The sequence below is a fragment of the Falco peregrinus genome, chromosome 3 (assembly GCF_023634155.1).
Source record: "Falco peregrinus isolate bFalPer1 chromosome 3, bFalPer1.pri, whole genome shotgun sequence".
In the NCBI taxonomy this organism is placed as follows: domain Eukaryota; kingdom Metazoa; phylum Chordata; class Aves; order Falconiformes; family Falconidae; genus Falco; species Falco peregrinus.
In genome coordinates, this window is record NC_073723.1 from 72,863,469 (window position 1) to 72,883,393 (window position 19,925).

The window sequence follows — 19,925 nt, forward strand, 5'->3', positions numbered from 1 at the left end:
CAGTTATCGTTCCCCTTAGTCTATGGATCATCCCTCTTCAAAAGTCTGTTGAGTTCATTTAGTCCATGATGTTGGGCTCCATCTGTCGTAACAGTCTTTCAGGGCAGCAAAGATGGTGGGTGGTGTTGGCTTATTGCATGTTGAAGACAGTTCTGATTCCGTCACTGCTGTGCTGGTCTGGTTTCATCAAAGCTCATTCTTGATTGAAAGGGAGCGGGGTTCAAATCCCCAAATCTGGAGTGGCAGAGATGGATGCCACAAGGTGCCCACTGTGGTGATTGGCATATAGCCACCATAGAAGTGATAATACACGGTGTTACATAGCAATTAACGTCATACAACTTAATTCATTGGCTATTCTCACCCCAAATCAAATCACCTTGAGGCACACACTGGACTTTCCATCCCCCCATGTTACCCACCAAGTGCACCCAGGTCCTTGAGCAAAAGTAATCCTACACAAGGGTTTACTTTTGCCCGAGGCAGAAATAACTCAGACTGTTTTCCCGAACATAATTTTTATGTGCACTACAGGAACTTTAACCCCTTCTACAGTATTTAAAAGTTTTGATTGGGAAGGGCCAGCCCAACTGGCAGATCCTGTAGTGTTGACTAACCAGATGGCTTTTGCTAAATGTGTATCCCAATGTTTGAAGGTCCCACCACCCGTCGCTCTCTGTGTAGTCTTTAACAGCCCATTGTACTGTTTGATTTTTCTGGAGCTGGTGCATGACGGGAGATGTGATACACCCACTTGATGCCATATTCTTTGGCACAAGCATCTATGAGATTGTTTTGGCAAAAGTCCTGTCGTCTGACTCTGTTCTTTCTGGCATACTGTGCCACCGCAAGGCTTGCTTTTCAGGGCCCAGGACAGTGTTCCGGGCAGTGGCATGTAGCACAGGATGTTTCCAGCCACCTGGTGGTTGCTTCCACCATTGTGAGCACATGGTGCTCGCCTTGGCAGGTTTGTGGGAGCAGTCAACCTGCCAAGCCTCACCGTATTTGTTTCAGTCATTGTCCTCCGTACCAGTTAGGCTGTAACTGCTTGGCTTGCTCAATTGCAGTGCGTGCTTCACATTCATGAATAACCTGTACGATAGTGTCCATGGTCAAGTCTACCCCTTCATCAACAGCCCGTCTATGTTTGTTGCATCTTGTCCCTAATGGCCTGAGGTGTTATGGGCCCACCATGCTCTAAATAGTTCACCCTTATGTTGCCAGTCCAGATCTACATGAGCCACTTCAGTCTTAGCAGCCTGATCCTACCTGTTGGTTGTTTTGATGTTGTTCAGTGGCCCAACTCTGGGTACATGAGCATCTACATGACGTATCTTCACAACTAGATTCTTCACCCAGGTAGAAATCTCTTGCCACAATGTGGCAACCCAGGTGGGTTTACCTCTCTGCTGCCAGTTACTCTGCTTCCATTGCTGCAGCCACCCCCACAGGGCATTTGCCACCATCCATACATCAGCATACAGGGGTAAACTATTGTCCATTTTTCTCGTTCAGCCATGTCTAAAGCCAGCTGGATAGCTTTCACCTCTGCAAACTGACTCGATTCACCTTCTCCTTCAGTGGTTTCTGCGATTTGTGGGGGACTCCATACAGCTGCCTTCCGTCTCCTGTGCTTTCCTACAAAACAGCAGGACCTATCAGTAAACAAGGCATATTGCTTCTCATTTTCTGGCAATGTTTTATACAGTGGGGCCTCTTCAGCATGTGTCACCTCTTCCTCTGGTGACATTCCAAAATCTTTGCCTTCTTGCCAGTCCATGATAACTTCCAAGATTCCTGGACAACTGGGATTTCCGATTTGAGCTCATTGTGTGATCAGTGCAACCTGCTTACGCCATGTAGCATCAGCTTTGTGATGTGTAGAGGAAACTTTGAACATCCAACCCAGCACCAGCAACCAGGGTGCCAGGTGGAGCTGCACTTCAGTACCCCTTCATAAACTGCTAATATCTTTTTTCAGTTGGAGTATAGCAGGTCTTAGATCCTCTGTATCCCCAACTCCAAAAGCCTGAGGTTGATCTCGAGTCTCCCCTGGCGCTTTCTGCTGGAGGCTCCAGGTAGGGCCGTTCTTCCTGGCTGCGGTGTAGAGGACAATTTTTACATCTTGCCCTGTCTGGCCTGGCCCTAGGGCTACTGCTTGAACTGTTGCTTGTTTTAATTTGTTCAAATGCTTGTCGTTGCTCAGGGCCCCATTTGAAATCATTTTTCTTCCGGGTCACTTGATGAGAGGGCTTATAATCACACTGTAATTTGGAATGTGCGTTCTCCAAAAATGCACAAGCCTGAGAAAGCTTGTGTTTCTTTCTTACTGGTTGGTGGAAACATTGTTGTTACTTTGTAGACAAACTGGATCTTCTCTGCAGGTCCCTTTGACTTTGCTTCGTTTTATGGCCAAACCAGCTTTCAGAAGGATTTGGACTATTCTCTTTCTCAAAAACTGCTGCTGTATTGCCCCATATGATGATATCAATATACTGCAGCTGTTCTGGATCTTCAGCCTATTCAAGTGCAACCTGGATCAGTCCATGGCAGATGGTAGGGCTGTGTTTCCATGTCTGGGGTAGTCTGTTCTGGGTGTATTGGGTGCTCCTGCAAGTGAAAGCAAATTGTGGCCTGCACTCTGCAGCCAAAGAGATTGAGAAAAACGCATTTGCAGTATCAATGGTGACATACTACTTGGCTGCCTTTGCTTCCAGTTCATATTGAAGTTCCAGCATGTCTGGTACGGCAACACTTAGCAGTGGTGTGACTTCATTCGGGCTGTGATTATCTGCTCTTAGTCTCCATTCTCTGTTAGGCTTTTGCACTGGCCATATGTGGCTGTTAAAGGGTGAGCAGGTCCTGCTGATCACTCCTTGGCTTTCCAGTTGATGAATCAGCTTATGGATGGGAATCAGGGAGTCTCAGTTGGTGTGATACTGCTGCTAGTGCAACGTTGTGATAGCGATTGGCACCTGTTCTTTGACTTTCAGCAACCCCAGAACAGAAGGGTCCTCCAAGAGGCTGGGCAAAGTAGACAGCTGCTTAATTTCCTTTGTCTCCAAGGCAGCTATACTGAAAGCCTTTGGGGTCTCCTGAGGTAGTCTGTGCCAAGGATGGATGGAGCCTCTGGGCCAGTCACAATGGGGAGCTTTTGCCACTCGTTTTCAGTCAGGTTTACTTCTGCCTCTGATACAGTTAGCTGTTGGGATCCCCCTGTCACTCCAGAAATACAAATGGGTTCTGCCCCTTTATAGTTTGATGGCATTAGGGTACGCTATGCATTGGTATCTGTGGGTCTGACATGCCAGGCCATCGGATCCACAGAGTCTGTCCCTCTCCTCCACCTGGCTGGAGGCAGGGCCCCTCTAGTACTGGTTGTACGATTCTCCACCAGGGTAGTGAGCAGTGCAGAGTGGCTGTAGAGTGGAGCAGCCCTGCCCACTTTTTGTGAAAACACATTAGAATTCCTTTTCATAAGATCAGGAGTAAGATCAGCCCTTCCACTTTGTCTGGGACACTGCCCACTGGAGACTGGAGCAGCAACTTTCCTAGAAGAACCCCCATTTGTGAGTGGTTTTCTTGCAATTTAGGTACCTGTACCTCAAGTGCCAAGGTAGGTTTTCCATCCCACTTCCTTATGTCCTTTCCGTGGTCCCACATGTAAAACAACAGGGTACCCCATGGTGTGTACCCTCTCTATTCTCCCTCTCGAGCAGAAGGGCACTTCCTGTTAATAGCCGAGATGCAGGTCCTTACTGGTGGGGAGTAGAATCTATCCTCATCAAGTTGCTGAACCAGTTCCTCCACAACCAAGGTGAGGGAGGCAGGGATGTTATCTTCATATTCGTGGAGCTGGCAAGCCAGTTCATCCACGTTCAGTGCCGCTTCATCTCTCCAGCTCATGACTGTCAATGAGTTGGCATATGACGGTGGTGCGTTCTGTACAAATTTCTGCCGCGTGGTTCGTGTGCATTGGGCTTCGTCAGGATCTGTGGGTAACTGTGTGTTGTTTGGGTCATAATAAATAATCTCTAGCATAATAATCTCAGGTACTGGATACCTCTCTATTGTGGTCTGCTTGGCTGGGCGATGTATAACATCTTCCTTGTAGGGATACTCTTTCAGGCTGGACAGGAGTTGCCCCCAGAGGCTGAGGACTTGTGGCCCTTTTCCAATTGCCTTGTTAATGCCCCGTTCTCTAGACAGTGATCCCAGCTGCTTGGCTTCCTTACCCTCTGATTCCAAATTATTAGCCCTATTATCCCAGCATCGAAGCAGCCAGGTGATAATGTGCTCACCTGGATGATGACTAAAATCTTTTCGCACAACCTACAGCATGCAGGGCAAGGCTTTGAGTGGTTACCTCTTGTTCTGCCTCTTCCTCCTGTTCCTGTAATGGCCCTGTTTCATCCTCCTCTACTGAACGAGCCGTCTTTTGTGTTGATTTGTTCTGATGTATAGGGATGACTGATACTGACGCAGGCTGGTCCTCTGGTTCAGCTGTGTCACCCGTCACCAGGGTGTGAGAAGTTGTAGTGCCACTTGCTGGATTTTGAGTAGCTGCAGTGCCTGCTGCTGAAGTTTGAACAGCTGTAGTGCTTGTCGTGGGGATTGAAGCAGCTGTTAGTGCCTTTCGTGGCAGCTGGAATACCTGCAGCGAGTTGATTAGTTCTCAACAAGGCCAGAATATTGACCAGGACGTTCAGCGTTCCTAGAAATAGGATCAATGCCAGAAATATGCTGGTTTCAACGGCCCAAGGATATTCAAAATTTTCCGGAGTCATAAAAACGCTTCTGTAATTAGCCTGTGGGAGAAGGGAAAGGTACGGGAAGATGTCTCCCCCTTAGCTTAGCTCCGCAAGGAAAAGCCAAAGGTGCAATGATTCATAGTCCCCGCGAGATGGCACCCGTAGCCCAGAGGCGATGACAGTCCTGCGTGCGCAGTCCGTGATCAACGATCACAGCGTATCACAAGCCACCACTACACAGTACAGTAAAACGAGGACGTTGGTCCAGGCCCGAAGGACCTTTTTGCTGGACCAAAACAGCAATCATATGCTGCAAGTAAGGTGTGACATAACACAACTCCAAGACCAATCCGAGAGCAAATAAATTGACATTATGGCCACTGATTATTAAAGCAATACAATAAATACTTGTACCAAACTTGTTTTAACACACTGTAGTCAGATCTATGATTATCTCAACCCTTCTACCCCCATGTTGTGCACCAAAAAGGACTGTCATGGTTTAACCCCAGCTGGCAGCTAAGTACCATGCAGCTGCTTGCTCACTCCCCCCTACCCTGCTCCCTACTGGGATGGGGAGAAGTGGAAAAATGTAGAACTTATAGGTTAAGAACATTTTAATGGTTCAAATAAAGTAAAATATTATTACTACTATTGTTGTTATTATTATAATAAATGTAATGGGAAGAGAGAGAGGGAGGAATAAAAACCAAGAGAAACAAGTGATGCACAATACCTGCTGACCAATGCCCAGCCAGTCCCTGAGCAGCGATCGACAGGCACTGACGCACTGCCCCCAGTTCATGTACTGAGCATGATGGTCTGTGGTATGGAATGTCCCTTTGGCCAGTTGAGGTCAGCTGTCCTGGCTCTGCTCCTTCCTGGCTCCTCACTGGCAGAGCATGGGAAACCAAAAGTCCTTGACTAAGGGCAAGCACTGCTTAGCAGCAACTAAAACATCTGTGTGTCATCGACATGGTTCTCATACTAAATCCAAAACACAGCACTGTATCAGCTACAAAGAAAATTAGCTCTATCCCAGCTGAAACCAGGACATTCCCCCCATACCTTTATGGAAGTATTTTCTGTCTGGTGATTTATTTGCCTTTTTTTTGCTGCTCTAAGCAGCCAGGTAGTCCAGCGCTATCTCTCTGCTATGTACTGAGTTGTGTTTGAAGCTGTGGGCACAGGCACTCATCCTCTATCCCCTTTTCCAAAATGCTGCTTTATTATTTCACCCCAGAACAGACTACTTCCCGATCCTTTTGTGTTAAAATCTGCAGTGCTCTCAGTTAATCCATTAAGTATGTATATCCTAGAATAAACAAAACTGGAAGAAAACCTGTAATTAGGAATGAAGGTGCATGCTGTATAGCAAAGCCCTTGAGCTGAGCCCTTAGAAATGCTTTTTTTTTTTTTTTTTGGCAGAGTACTGGTCTTCATTTTGTATAGGATATATTCTGGATGAGTTGGGAGTTTTTCAAAGTGCCTTCTACACTTCTCTAGAAATATCACTCTCAGGGATTCTTTAAACTGTGGCCTTTGAAATTTGAACCTACATGATAATTTGTGTGTAACCTTTTTTTTTTTTTTTCCCCCTAGTCATCTGATCTTCCAGAAGGTGCAACTGTGCCAGCTTTGGGATTGTCCAATAAAGCTGTTTTTGAAGGTAAAATGAGAAATAATGGTGGTGGGTTTTGTGTGGAAACTTTTAAATGATTGCTTTTGTGTACATCTTTTTGTTAGATCTCTCATTGTAAGCTTGACTGCAAGTTTAGAATCTAGAAATAAAATTGTGCAAAGTGTTTAATTCTCTGGTAGCACCTAAATATGGTGCTTGAAAATAAAAAGAAAGTGCACCTGAGGGTCTAATCCCCTAATGTCTTGTGCAAACCCAAAATGCTCTTTCCCTGCTTTCCTGTTGTGTCCCACACCCCTGTGGGAAGTAACCTTGCTCAGTCTGCACAGTGCTCCTGAGAGCCTCTCCTGTGGACTGATCTTTATGAATTTCACATGGATGCTGGTGTTCATTGCTCTACTGTGATGGGTTTGGGAGTAGCCAGGGCGGGATATTATTAGAATACTCCCACCTGGTGCTGTTCCTTTGCTCACTACCCACTCTCTCCCACCCTAAGACTGATGACTTAAAGCCAAAAAGATAGTATTGAATCGAGTATGGTGAAAACTAGGTTCAGAGTTGTTACAGGAAGACTACCTGTTGCTCCTTGTGGTTGCTCTGTAAAACACCTTGACCTCCAAAGCTACATTCTGGAGTCCTTTTCACACTCTTGTCAAATGTTAGTACCCTTGTAGAAGCTTATAGAAGAAATGCTGCTTTGAGGAGGATAAGTCACATTTTCAGTTCCAGTGAAAGTAGCCATGAACCTCCAGGTAAATGGTGTTTCGTGAAAGTGTTTAGGAAGGAAGAATTAGTTAGCCAGTAGTAACTAATGTTCTGTCTGTAAAGGCTGGTGAGGCACCAGATGAATTTCTTGGAGAGGTGATGGGGATTGCATTATGTGGGAACAAGGAAGGAGGGACAAACATCTGTCTAGAATGATAAACATAACTGAGTATTATCTTGAGACTGGAGATCGGACTGGTAGTCTGATATTTCATGAAGTCTCTTGTAAAAATGCACTTATACTAGAATCTACAAACTAGGTCAGACCTGTTTTTTCTCTGCTTAAAGCTTTATCAGAAGGTGTGAATTAAAAAAGGAAGCATTTTAATAAGCTTTGTCCCCAGGGTCTTCAATGGCAATACAGCTAAATTTTCCTAAATCTTCTGTGAGAGAAAAATAGTTGTAACTGAAGTAACACATAAAATATGGCAAAAATGGCAAAAACTTTTTTTCTGCTTTCTCATGAGTCCTTCTGCTGAGACAGGGAGCAGGACTTCCTTCTCCTAGAGTATTATCACACAGAGAATAACTAATTTCCATTGATTTCATGTGGCACACCCAGAAGCAGCACTACAAGTAGAAAAGCTGTCAAATTTTCCAATGTTGTCCGCTGTGTGGTCAGCACCGATGGCTTAGGTTAAAGCCCCACAGACCTCTCTTGTTGCTTAGTCTGGTGAGCGATGATCAGATAGCAGTCTCAAACTAGATAAATGTTGCTAATTTCATTTTCAAGGGGAGAGGATACAGGATGAATGGGAAGATAGTCTTTCTGTTCAGGTCTTTCTGAACCTGCTTTTTTAAACTGCTGTATTTGGAATGTGTATATGGCAATAACTTAGATTCTGCCTGAGAGCAACTGTTCCCCAGCTCTGTACCTTTTTCTTAAAATAATACCTTCAAAATGAAGGACAGAGTTGAGTTTTAACTTAAAATTAACTGAAGTAGTTTCAGTTACTTCTGGTACTTTTGCTTAAAGCTAAAGGCTGAGCCCTTGGCAGTTTTGCTGAAATTTGAAAATCATAGATACAGTTCTGCAAGTATGGCTTTTCATTTAGGTGTCTATATTAAATTTAGGAATTCATCACTTGCATCTGAGATTCTTACCTTAAACATTTTCAAATACAGAACGAAAGATTTAACATCGGGGAAGCACAGGTTCAACTCCTGGTGACTGCTTCTTTCAGGTAAATCAAAGTCTCTTCAAGAATCTCTGAAAGAGACTGTGCTGATGGAGAGAGGTCAGCCTCAAAATGAATTTAGTCCAAAAGTTAGATTATTTTTTTAAATTTCCTTTTCTCATTCTCATGTGCATTAGAATAACTAGATTCTAATATTAGTGTAACTCTGGAAGCAGAGAAACCTAATTTAAATTACTTACATTATAAAAACAATAGAGGTTTGTTACTTGTATGATAAGTGTTCATATTTTCCCTTCTGCCAAGTATATTCTCTCTAGCTAATGAAGTCCTTGCTTTGAACAGGAGATATGGCTGTTCAGCAAGCTGAGGATGAAGAAACATTTAATTCCATTTCAAATCAGTATCCTGAGGTTTATTTCCAACCCTTGATCCTTACAGGTATGAGATTAGTTTCTGTTGTAGGAAATAGAGAATGAGGTTCATTGGATATAAACTTGAAGTATTGTTTAACTGATTTTTAGATTATTTAGTACCAAATTTGAATATGTTGTGCAAATGTCTTTTAGAACCTCCCCCAGAGGATCACTTGCTGCAGAACACCTTGTGGCCTGAAATTCAGAAACTGTAAGATTTATTTTTATTTTTCAATTAATTTACAAAATTTCTAGAAAGCTATTGCAGCATATTAATGTAGTCTAATCTTGTAATTCTTCCTGTTTTACTACCTGATTTGACTTTGTGTGCAGTATTTCTTGTAAAATAAATAAATTGTATATATAAAAATTAGGAAATGATGCAGAAAATGGCAGTCAGAATTGATGTGCCACAAAAATTTATTTCCTAGTTGTTTCTGTACCAGTGAAATATGTATGCTTTTTAGCATAAACTTATTATTTTGAATCTGTAATGATCAGACTTTCGTTGTCCCTTTTGATGTTTGTCTTTTGAAGGTCTGTTTAGGGCACCAATCCTTGGTTTTTTTCTGTTTGTTCCAAGAGAATAATAAGGTTTCTGGTTTGCTGTAAGAAACTGTGGCATGTTTTCATGGTCTTATCTGTGCTCTGGAATGTGATGGGCCTGTCTTTCCGTGCTGCAGCCTTTGTTTATGTCTGTCTGCTGAACACATCTGCTTAAAACCTTGCCTATACTGAAGGTCTCTCTGTGTAGAGAGTTTTCTGCTTCTTTCCACTTCATAGCACAGACTTGCAGATTAAGTTTGTCTTTCTGTTATGGAAGTAAAGGCTGAGGCATCAAAGGAGGAGCTTCCCCCTAAAGCCTAACAGATCTGTAAGACGCAATAGATGGAAGCAGCAGCAGAAATACGGTGTCTAGTGGTAAAGCAAAGTGATGACTGTTGAGTAAGATGGTTATAAACCCCGTTTGGCTACTGAACGCTGACAGAGTGGGTTGTGGGTTGCAAAGGCAATAGAGTTACATGGCCATGACAATAATTGTTTTGAGGTTGCAGGATTTTAGAATTCTTCAGCTGTGCTTTGTTCCTTCTTTTCTGAGATTGACAGCAATTTACAAATGAAGGTTGTCACCCTGTTTGTTCCCTAAGGATCCCGGTAACATTAGGCTACACTTTTACAATCTTCAAAGTTTTAGTTTTAGTCTTCAAAGTAGCACAAATAAGTTAATCATCTCAAGCTTTATGTTTTGGGGTTTTTTTTATCTGAATCTCCTGAAGGAGTGGTCTCAGGCAGGAAGAAGGAGGATATTGAGCCTTTGCTGCTGATTACAGCTACCTTTATACGTTCCCAATTTTGTGACTTCAGTTGGAGGGCAGGAAATAAAAAGCTTTGGGAAAACAGTTTTCAGGTTGCTTTAATTCGACTGAGTGGGAGGTTTTGTGGGAGCTCATCTGTACCTTCAACTGGGCAGTTAATCTTCTCTGAATGCTTTTAAGCTCTTTTACTGTGCTTGCATTCAAAAGTGTTTCTAGGAGGGAAGCCAGTGGATGTTAGACTGTATCAGCATATTTTGTAATTTCTGTTAGGTTAACTGGTTCTCCTGAGCATGCTATGGCTGCTGATGCACCCGCTCACATAAGTAGTTTGATGAGGATTCTTTAAGTAGTGAAAAGGAGTCAAGGCCAAAATTTTTGTTTGCCTTTGACGTTTCTTGAAGTTTAGTGAGAAATTAATCTTGGATATTCTGCTACAGGAGTACTGCCTATCTGCTTTTATATCCTGCATTCATTAAAATAACTGCATTTTATTATGATCTTCAGGGGAGTTATCTGAGAATCTTTTTCTGGTTTTAGAGACACTGCTAATGATAGGTATTCTTTTATGCAAGGGCAACAAGATGTAAAGCATTCACAGAATTTCAGGGGTTTTGCTCAGGATAATCTTGAAAGAAGTAACATGAAATTGCATAATGTAGATTTCAAGTTGCCATAGCAGCAGAAAAACAGTGTGAGGAGCTGACTTGCTAAAAATAGCTTGTTTGTCATTGACATTTGTATATTCCCAGCTCTAACCTGACACCAAATTTTGAAGGATTAGTGTTGGGTTTTGCAAATTGTTTGCTTGAGTAGGTTTTAGTATGAAGAACTTGCTGATTTTTTTACATAATCTAATAATTTTAAAATAAAAATATGATAAATCCTGTGAGAGTATGCTAATCTTTATTTATGCACTTGGAAAATTACCATAGAGAGTTTATATGCAGCAGGCTGAGATTAAAGCCTGAGTGTTGACATAAAAATATATGTTTATATGTATGTGCATTTCATAAAATACACCTGGAAGTTTTGAGAGATCCTTTTTGACACTAGAAAATTACTGTAATCATTTGTCTGGACACTTTGAAAGTCTGTTCACCTGTGTATAAAAAAGATGCTATGAATTGTACATTGCTAAGACAAAATCTCTTGTGTTTGAAAATGTCACTTCATTATTCATTCATGCAATTGCTTTGCTCCGTTTGAATGTATTTTTGGTGGTGTACTACATAATGAAGGGATCAGATTCTGTGTATGGGGGCAGGGGAAGGGGTTGTACTGGAGCTTCTATACTTGCAAGGCTCGTCCACGCTTGTGAACAGCATCTCCTATTGCCACTAATTCTGCTCTCTTTACTGGAGACAGCATTGGGCTATACAGGTTGTCAGTCTGACCTGTGATAGTCCTGCTCATGTGTCTTTGCAAAATACATTGTTTTAGGTTTTATTTTAACTTAAAGAGAAAAATTACATTTTAATGCTTCTATTTAGCAAGAACGAAGTTGCATGCAGAAGCTCAAAATGTTTCTTTCAAGTGTCTTTCAGTACTGCATTTAGGAGATAAAACTATAGTAACCAAGGACTTGTTTTACAGGTTGTTCCACAGGTTATTTTTCTTACATTGAATTTCAGGACATTTGTATTTTTCATGGAATAAATACTCTTCAGTTTTATAAAATTGACTTTCAATGTTTTTTACTACAAAATAGTCTCCAGGAATGTGCTTTAAAAGTAAGCATTATGATAAAACTCCTGCTGGTGGCAGATTAAGAGGAAGACACACCGTAGCCTTCATCATTACAAGATATAATCAAATTTGCAAATTAACATTCCAGTTAAGCGCAGCCACCAGTCCCTCTCCCCCCTGAAGGCCCAGGCACAATTACTCTGCATGAAAAGCCAGTGCATCCCCAGACGTGAGTGTGGGAGGCTGCCTATGGAATATGCCCAGCAGCGACTCTTCTGGGCTCCATTCAACAGATACAGACAGTAATTTGTCATTTAAGCAGATGGCTCTTTTGGCTGCAGGTGAAATCCTATGAACATCAACCTCATATCAGAGCTTATTTACAACACTGCTGACTGAAGGAGTTTATTAAGAGAACTGCCCATCTCTTCAGAGCTAGGAATCAAAGGAACACACACCACCACCACCTCCACCCCACCCCACCCCCCCAGTCTCCGCCAATGGTATTTAGCTGATATTTGCCCACTGTTTATAGATTGCATCTCCCATTTTACTTCCAGTCTGTTTTGTGACTGATTTTAGTTTGTGTTAGTCTGTGTGGTATTTCTGCTTATTAGTTAAATCCCAGTCTGGATATGTAAGCTTGAATTCCAGCAGATCTCATGCAAAGTTTGATTAAAAATGTGTTTCTGGAGAAAGCTAGAAGTTTTGGATTTTCTTACCATGTTGTTTTCCTTTTCCAACGTGATTCTTGCTCTCTAGTTCAGAAATCTTCTTTCAGTACTTCACAGAATAGGCATCCTTTAGCTGGATGTTTGTGGTATATTTCTTTGGTGATTTTCAAATATGTGGCTTCTCACTTTTATTGGTAGTGTTAAAATGGCTTTACAAGAGAATAAGAATACATTAAATGCTACTTTAGTCTGCTTAATTAATCATTAGTATAGCTTCTGCAGTGCTGATGCTTTAGGACTATGGAATTTGCTGGAGGGATTGTTCTGTAGTCAGTTCCTAAATGTGAAACAATTTATGCAGGTGTTTAAATTGAATGCTGAGCATTATTAGGAATTATTTGGGGTATAATACTGAAACACTGGTGAGAAGTTCCTGGCAGATACCTTTCATGTTTGCAAAGGGATTTAAAAAGAACCTTGATGCACACTGCAGAAATGCCTGTGATGTGTTAAATATCTTTTCACGTTTATTTCAGATATGGACACGGATATGAAATTTTCTGTGTTGCTTGCAATAATTCAAGCACTGTAATTGCCTCAGCGTGTAAGGTAAGGAAAGATTCTAGCACCATCTAGTGAAAAGTACCACCAGATTTTAGGGCTGATGGAGCATGAGTTGGAATTCAGTTTGGGCTGAATTCTGTTCTTTCACTTAAACGTGAAAGATTTTGTGTAGATGACAGTTGTATAGGTGACAGTTGCCTTGCAAAGGTGAGAGTGAATGCATACAAGTTATTATTCATAAATTATGTATGATCCATTTGAAGATATTTGTAAGATAAATTCTAACAAATCTAGGTATAAAACCTTTTATTACTGGTATATTGTTAGCATTAGTAGAAAGTAGTGAAACAATCTTGAAACTTCCTCGACAAAAGCTGACTCTGACTTGATTGCAAGCCTTTAAACAAGCCTCCTAACATCTTAGTATTTTGAAACATGTATCTTTTATATTTGCTTTCATTAATTCTCACTGGTATTTTTTGCATCAACACAGGCTTCCAAAAAAGAACATGCAGCAATTATTTTGTGGAGCACTGCTTCTTGGAAGAAACTGCAGAGTTTGTCATATCACAATCTGACTGTTACTCAGCTGGCATTTTCTCCTAATGACAAATTTTTATTAGCGGTTTCTAGAGACAGGAATTGGTCACTGTGGAGGAAACAAGACTCATCAGAGTCAGGTAAGATATGTGAAGTGGGTATACACATTTGAAGACTTTGCAGTTTGTTCAATATTTTTGGCTTCAAAATATTTGAAAGAGAATTGCTGAAATATTTTAATGGACATTGTCCTTACAACTTTTAAGAATCAATAGTGTTGTAGACTCTTGTGGCTTTAAGAAGTGCAATTGATGGTGTACAGGAAAGCTAGAATGGGAATTAAAACGTGGAGGAGAATATAATCAGGCCTTAAATGCTATTAATTGATGGATGTAATGAAGTCTGCTGTTCATCCTCCTGTCTTCTGTTTATGGTTGTATGTTTCAGATTTACATGCTGGAGTGTAATGTCTGAACTGCAGACTGGTATTCTGTCAAGAAAAAGCTTAATCTCAGTGTTCTATGCAGGCAGGGCTGGAAGGTTCATTGCTACACCCATGTCTTGGAGCTGCCTTTTCCCTGTTTGCAGGGCATGACACTGAGACTCTTGACAGGATTAATCTCTATCTTTGATGTGGCTTTCTGATAATCCTGCACAATTGATTAATTTGGCTAGGACTGGCTCTGTCTCGAAAAGGAGCCGATAGTAAAGATACAGTTGACTTTCTCAATTAGACTTTGAGCCTTGCAAAATCATGAGGAGATTGCTGTTGAACCCTTTAACGGATTCCTAGAACAGATGTTCGTACTGAAAACAATTGTCGTTGCACTGTTGGCTTAATAACACATAAACACTACTGGTCTCTATAGAGTTTTCCTCGAGACTTGGCAGTGAGTTTTAGCCCCTTCAGACAGTGTCTGGTTGTATCCTGCCTTGAGATTTCTGTTCTGTTCAGACTTCTGTTCTAAAGCCTGGCATATTGTCAAAGCAGTTACACAGTGTTTCAGGATAAGAAGTATGAATTCCCATAGGAAGTAGAAGAAATCCTCTTTTCATCTGTTTGTCAATAACTTTTCTGTCTATGGAGAACATCATTATCAGTGTACAGCAAACCTGCTGGTATTGGCATCCCAAGAATTGGTTATTCAAAGTCCATGCTCCGACATGACAGCCTTTTCTACTTAGGAAAAGCGTTCCCATTTACTGATCTGCTGATCAGATTTACTGCCTGATTGTATGCATACTGAAATGGTAGCCTGTCTCTTTGGGAACAGATGAATCTTTACAATTAGATCGTTTTGATTGGAGCTCTTGGGGCTTTACTGGTAAATAGGAACTGTAGTGAAATTATTGGGGGTACATCTACACATGGTAAGCATTGCACTATACTAAAACTTCTGAAGTCAGCGTTCTTATGAAAAACTTGTATAGGTCTTATACTTGGACTTGTAAATTCTCCTGAAACAGCTACATGCATAAAAGATAAAACAATTACTGCTGTTTTAGTTCTCTATGGGCTGACTGATGTAGTCTTAAACAGGTAGTAAGTATCACTGTGATAAATGTTGGGGAGAAAAATATGTGGTGCTAAGTATTCCCAAGTGCTTTAAAGATGAGTGGAATAATGTCCGAGTATTCCTGGAGTTCTTACCTAGAGCTAAGTAAAACCGTTACTTTTAATATGTAAAGTAGTTGAAGCAAGGGTTTTCCTCTGTATGCTTTGTTCCAGGACCACCAGTCTTCAGTTGCTGTGCATACACAGACAAAAATACAGCTGTTCATAGTAGAATCATTTGGTCTTGCGATTGGACACCAGATAGCAAGTATTTTATTACTGGCAGTCGGGACAAAAAGGTAATTAACATGAAAGGAATTTTAAAAGCCTAGAATTATTTAAATGTATTTTAGATTAGCAAATACTGTGTTCTAATGAGTCCGTATTCTATAAATACACAAAAAGCTTACTGTGTGTATTACCACAGATATCAGTGAGACTTTCATATGCTAAATAAAGTGTTTGAATATGTATGTACAAGACTGTGGTCGGCCAGTTGGATTTTCTCCCATTCTTTTTTCATACTGTAAGACAAGCACCTAACTCCCAGGGGTCTCTTAAGTTTTTCTTTAACTTTCATAACAGAATCAGGTTTTGTCATCAGTATTGTTAATGAAATCAGACAGACTGTCTAAAAAATTGAATCTTTGTAGATAGATATTTTTTAGTATTTTCAACATCACTTTGTTCTGTGCTCTGGAAGTATTTTAACTAAGTTATTCCTTATGTTTTTGTAAATGCATTTACAGAAAGATTGAAGTGAAAAATCCTAGATGATTCTCTTTCTTACAGGTCATTATCTGGGGCCAGTGCAATTTATCTGTGACTACTGAAGGGGATGTGTTGGATTCAATCAAGCCCTGTTCAACAGTACTGGATGCTGGGGATGCTGTTACTGCAGTTAGTATCAGCCATGTCCTTACTCCCAATGGAAGGTATTGCTGGTTCTCTGTAATGCCATGTTGTGTTTAATTTAAAATCAGTATGTTTTCCCCTTTAGAGTTTTCTGTGGCTAAACAGCACCTAAAATCTACCTGTCAATCATTTTGACCATTCTTTGACTACTTTTTTCTTTCATAGCCGCCTTTTCAGGTGCATAGGGAATTCTCCAAACAGTGTAACAAGGAAAAAAGAAAAAGGGGGGTACAGGGGGGCATGAACATACTGGAAACACATTCGTTCTTTTAACAATATTGACTAATCTGATGTAATAACCTTATTTTTTTCCTAACCCAATATATTTTGCAGGTTTCTGCTTTGCTCATTTTTTATGAAGTAGCTTTGATTTAAATTGTGATTATTTTTTTTTTCCCTCATGGAAAAGTAAATATTGATTTGAAGGGGCAAGGTACAACACAGTGTTTGAGTGCTGGTTCTTTCTGGCTTGCATTAGAGCCAGCTTCACTGAGCTGCCTGCTGTAATCTCTTTCAGAACTAATGCAGTTATTCTCTTGACAGATATATCGTCGCAGTAGGCTTAGAGAATGGGAAGATTATCTTGTACACATGGAAGCAGAGTGGGCAAGAACCAGCACTGGCTGATTGGACCACATGTGTTGAGATGCATAACAGGTATGTCTTTTGAAGGAAGTTAGAAGCAAGGAAATATTATTCTTGAGACTAACAGTGCTGGAGTTCTGTTCTTATAGTATAAAATCATATGAAACTGGTTTATTTGTATATCAGAAATTGTTAACCTTTTAGGAAAAGGTTGGTCCCTGACAGTCTTAAGATGTGTTTAAGCAAAACCTGGAAATAAAAATATTGGTTATTTAAATTTACTAAAAACCCCAACAGACTCCAAAGAAAACCAGGAGGGGTAGGCTTAAATCCCAAAATACTTAATGCTATGCATATGCTTTGAGAATTATTAGCCTTTGTTGCTCCCGCTTCAAAAAAAAAAAAAAAAGCAAGCTTTAGAACCCTTAGCCATAAAATAAGATGATAGAAGACACTGAAGAGGGGAGGAAAGAATCACTGTATACATCAGCAAAACATTTTGGAGTGGATTACAGCAAGCTTTCAAGAGCAGCTTCTAGCAGAAACCAAAGGAATAACAAGCTATACGTGGTTCTGCTGCGGCGACAGCTAGAGAAACTCTCTGTAGAGAGACTTCGAATGTTTCACTGGAAGCACTCTCCTAGATGCTTCTTTCACATACTGGCATTGGTAGTACCAGAAGTGAAAGCTGATGGTGGCTTTGGCCTGTGTGTGCTTGAAGTGCATCGGAAAGAGACACTAGATAACAGGAAATCGCTGGCTAAAGGCCAGAAATCTGTCATATCTCAGTAATTGAGATGCTAGACCTGCAGCTTAATGCGTTAAAACTTGAAATCAATAGCTGTTTAAATTATTGATGAGTGAGAGGATAAAACGTCATTAGAGTTAATGACCCTACTTATTTTAAGATCTTAATACCTGCTGGTTGCCACAAGTCAGTTTTTTCTCAGTTGGTAGTGTTAACGGAAGAGTACTAATTATATAAATGTTGATGTTTACATTCACATGCCCAACTGTGTTTGACATTTTGCAGTTATGTATGGATTTCTTTTTGTTGCAGCCAAAGTCATGCTCTTGCTGTGAAGCGTTTATGTTGGAGACGTCATGCGGGTAGAGCTGGACATAATGATCAGAACAGCAGCGAGTGGTTGCAGCTTGCAAGTTGTGGAGCTGATCACTGTGTTAAGATATTCAATGTCAACAGATTTGCTCTTTAGCAAAGACAGCAGGCCTGTCTGTGCAAAACATTTTATTTCAGTTTTTAGCTATTTTGATTGTTGAATTTTCTGTTTTCTGCTGTGGAAAGTGAAATATCTGACATATTAAAGCAACTTGTGGTAGTTTGCAATATCAAATATTTTTGTAATTCTGCAGTTCCAAGAATATGAAGTATTTTATATGTTTTGGTTGGTGACTGTCCTGGAACTGAGGGATGGGAGGTGGTGTAAGGCTTGGGAGAAGGATAAAGAGACAGCTTTGTTCATTGTGACTCCAAGGGTAGGTGGAAAGCTACCAGTACTTGGGTTCTTCTGTGCTTGTGATTGCAAGTGGAGTATTGAATTGTTTTGAACTCCTTATTCCTATCAAACTTACCTGCCAGCTGGCATGCCAGTGCTGGCATGGTGTGTTTAAGCGTGTGCAGTTAACCAGAGATCAAATATACAACTTTCTCTGATGGCCTTCTGAATGTGTATTACAACCCTGGTACAAGTCTTAGACCACCTTACTTTAGAAGGAGTAGTTTGTGTTTGCATGCTTGGACAGGCCTGTTGGTTTGTTTTTATTCCTTCTTTCTGCTGTGCAGAGTGCGGGGCTCATGCTTCTTGGTTTCATGGGTCTTAAAGCCTAACTCACAGACCACGTAAATCTTCTGGTGTCTCCTCTGTGTACTGGTGAGCCTACTCTGAGCAGAGTGCCGTAGAAGAGCCACCTATTTCTTCCTGTGTTTGAGTGCTGTCCTGTACAGTTTGGGCTGGAAAAGCTTCCAAGTATCACTAGGCAGGAGCTAAGTGGCGGCAGCCATCCCTTATTGTTGCCTTTGGGCTCCTCCTGACTTTTGAGTGCTCTGTATCTGTTCTGGTGAAAAGAGGTTAACTTAGTCGTCCCATAGTGTTGTAATTTATATAGAAAGGTAATAGATGGTGAATACTTCAGAAAGAAGCTTTTACATCAGCAGGTCTGTATCTGATTCCAAAGTCTAATTTAGAAATTACTGAACTTTGGGAATGAAATTATTTTTGTTCCAGAACCACTTGCTACCCAAATTGGTAGTGCAGAAGTAATGGGAATGGGGTTTAACTTTAGTGTGTTGCATATTTAGATGAAGAGTACAGTTCTTTCAGAGTGGGCTGAACTTTTTTCAGAATAATTATAGGTTTTTTTAAAGGTTTTATATATTTCAGCTTTTTATTTTCAATTCTGGTTTTCAGCACTAAAAAAATAATTTAAAAAAATTAATTAGGGGAAGAAAACCCCAACTTCCTAATAAAGATGCTTTGCTACATTTTGCTTGTGGTACCCAGTGCTTTCCTTACATGTGTGCTTTAAGAATTTGAGTAGTGTATTTTACTTGTCTGGGAATTTTTAAACCACCATAGACTGTATCCTGGCAAAAGAAAGACATGGCTTATCACTCATGAGGTTTCAAAAAGCTGCCAGAAGTGGAACTTTATTCCATGTCATGATTGTAATTTGGTGTCTTACCTACAATCTGATGACAATACCAGATAATACTTTCCAATACTAGTACATCTTGCCATGCGGCCGCTCTTGTGTATAAGCAAAAGTGAAATGTCATAATAGTTGTCCCTCTCTTTTATTTTGTTAAATGCTATCATTCGGCAAGCACCAGGTATTACATGATTTAGTAATCCATTCCATTGCTCCTGGGACTTCTGTGACTCAATCACGGTAAAGAATATACCTCATTGTTACAACTTTAAATACATCAGATTAGGCTGTTATTCTCTGAAGTCTAAATGTTTGTAATAGGCACTTTTTATTTTCAATTAAGTTAGAGGTTGTCAAGAGACACCTTGACACATAATTAATATTTTTTTTATGCGTGAAGTTACCTTTGTTCACATATTACTTAGCTATGCATTTAGTGGGCGTGACTTTTACATATGCCTTTATAGGACATGGACCTGTTGGAGTGAGTCCAGAGGAGGCCACGAGGATGATCAGAGGGCTGGAGCACCTCTCATGTGATAACAGGCTGAGAGAGTTGGGGTTCTTCAGCCTGGAGAAAAGACTCCAGGGGAACCTTATAGCAGCCTTCCACTACCTAAAGCGGGCCAACAGGAAAGCTGAAGAGGGACTTTTTGCAAGGGCATGTAGTGATAGGACAAGAGGGGTAATGGCTTTAAGCTGAAAGAGGGTGG

The 19,925-nt window shown here is 40.7% G+C and overlaps 1 protein-coding gene across 2 annotated transcripts in view; it reads left to right on the plus strand.

Annotated features, from left to right (window-relative positions):
* Window positions 1-19,045, plus strand: part of ELP2 (elongator acetyltransferase complex subunit 2) — a 45,622-nt gene extending 26,577 nt beyond the window's left edge. Inside the window, exons 14-22 of one of the 2 annotated variants that reach the window (XM_055799582.1) lie at window positions 6,354-6,420; window positions 8,637-8,732; window positions 8,861-8,918; window positions 12,920-12,992; window positions 13,441-13,627; window positions 15,217-15,341; window positions 15,835-15,977; window positions 16,501-16,614; window positions 17,603-19,045. In XM_055799582.1, coding sequence (XP_055655557.1) covers window positions 6,354-6,420; window positions 8,637-8,732; window positions 8,861-8,918; window positions 12,920-12,992; window positions 13,441-13,627; window positions 15,217-15,341; window positions 15,835-15,977; window positions 16,501-16,614; window positions 17,603-17,759 — 1,020 coding nt within the window. In that variant the 3' untranslated portion in view covers window positions 17,760-19,045. The remainder of the gene's footprint in view (window positions 1-6,353; window positions 6,421-8,636; window positions 8,733-8,860; window positions 8,919-12,919; window positions 12,993-13,440; window positions 13,628-15,216; window positions 15,342-15,834; window positions 15,978-16,500; window positions 16,615-17,602) is intronic. The other variant, XM_055799583.1, reaches the window with a different exon arrangement.
* Window positions 19,046-19,925: the final 880 nt, after the last annotated feature.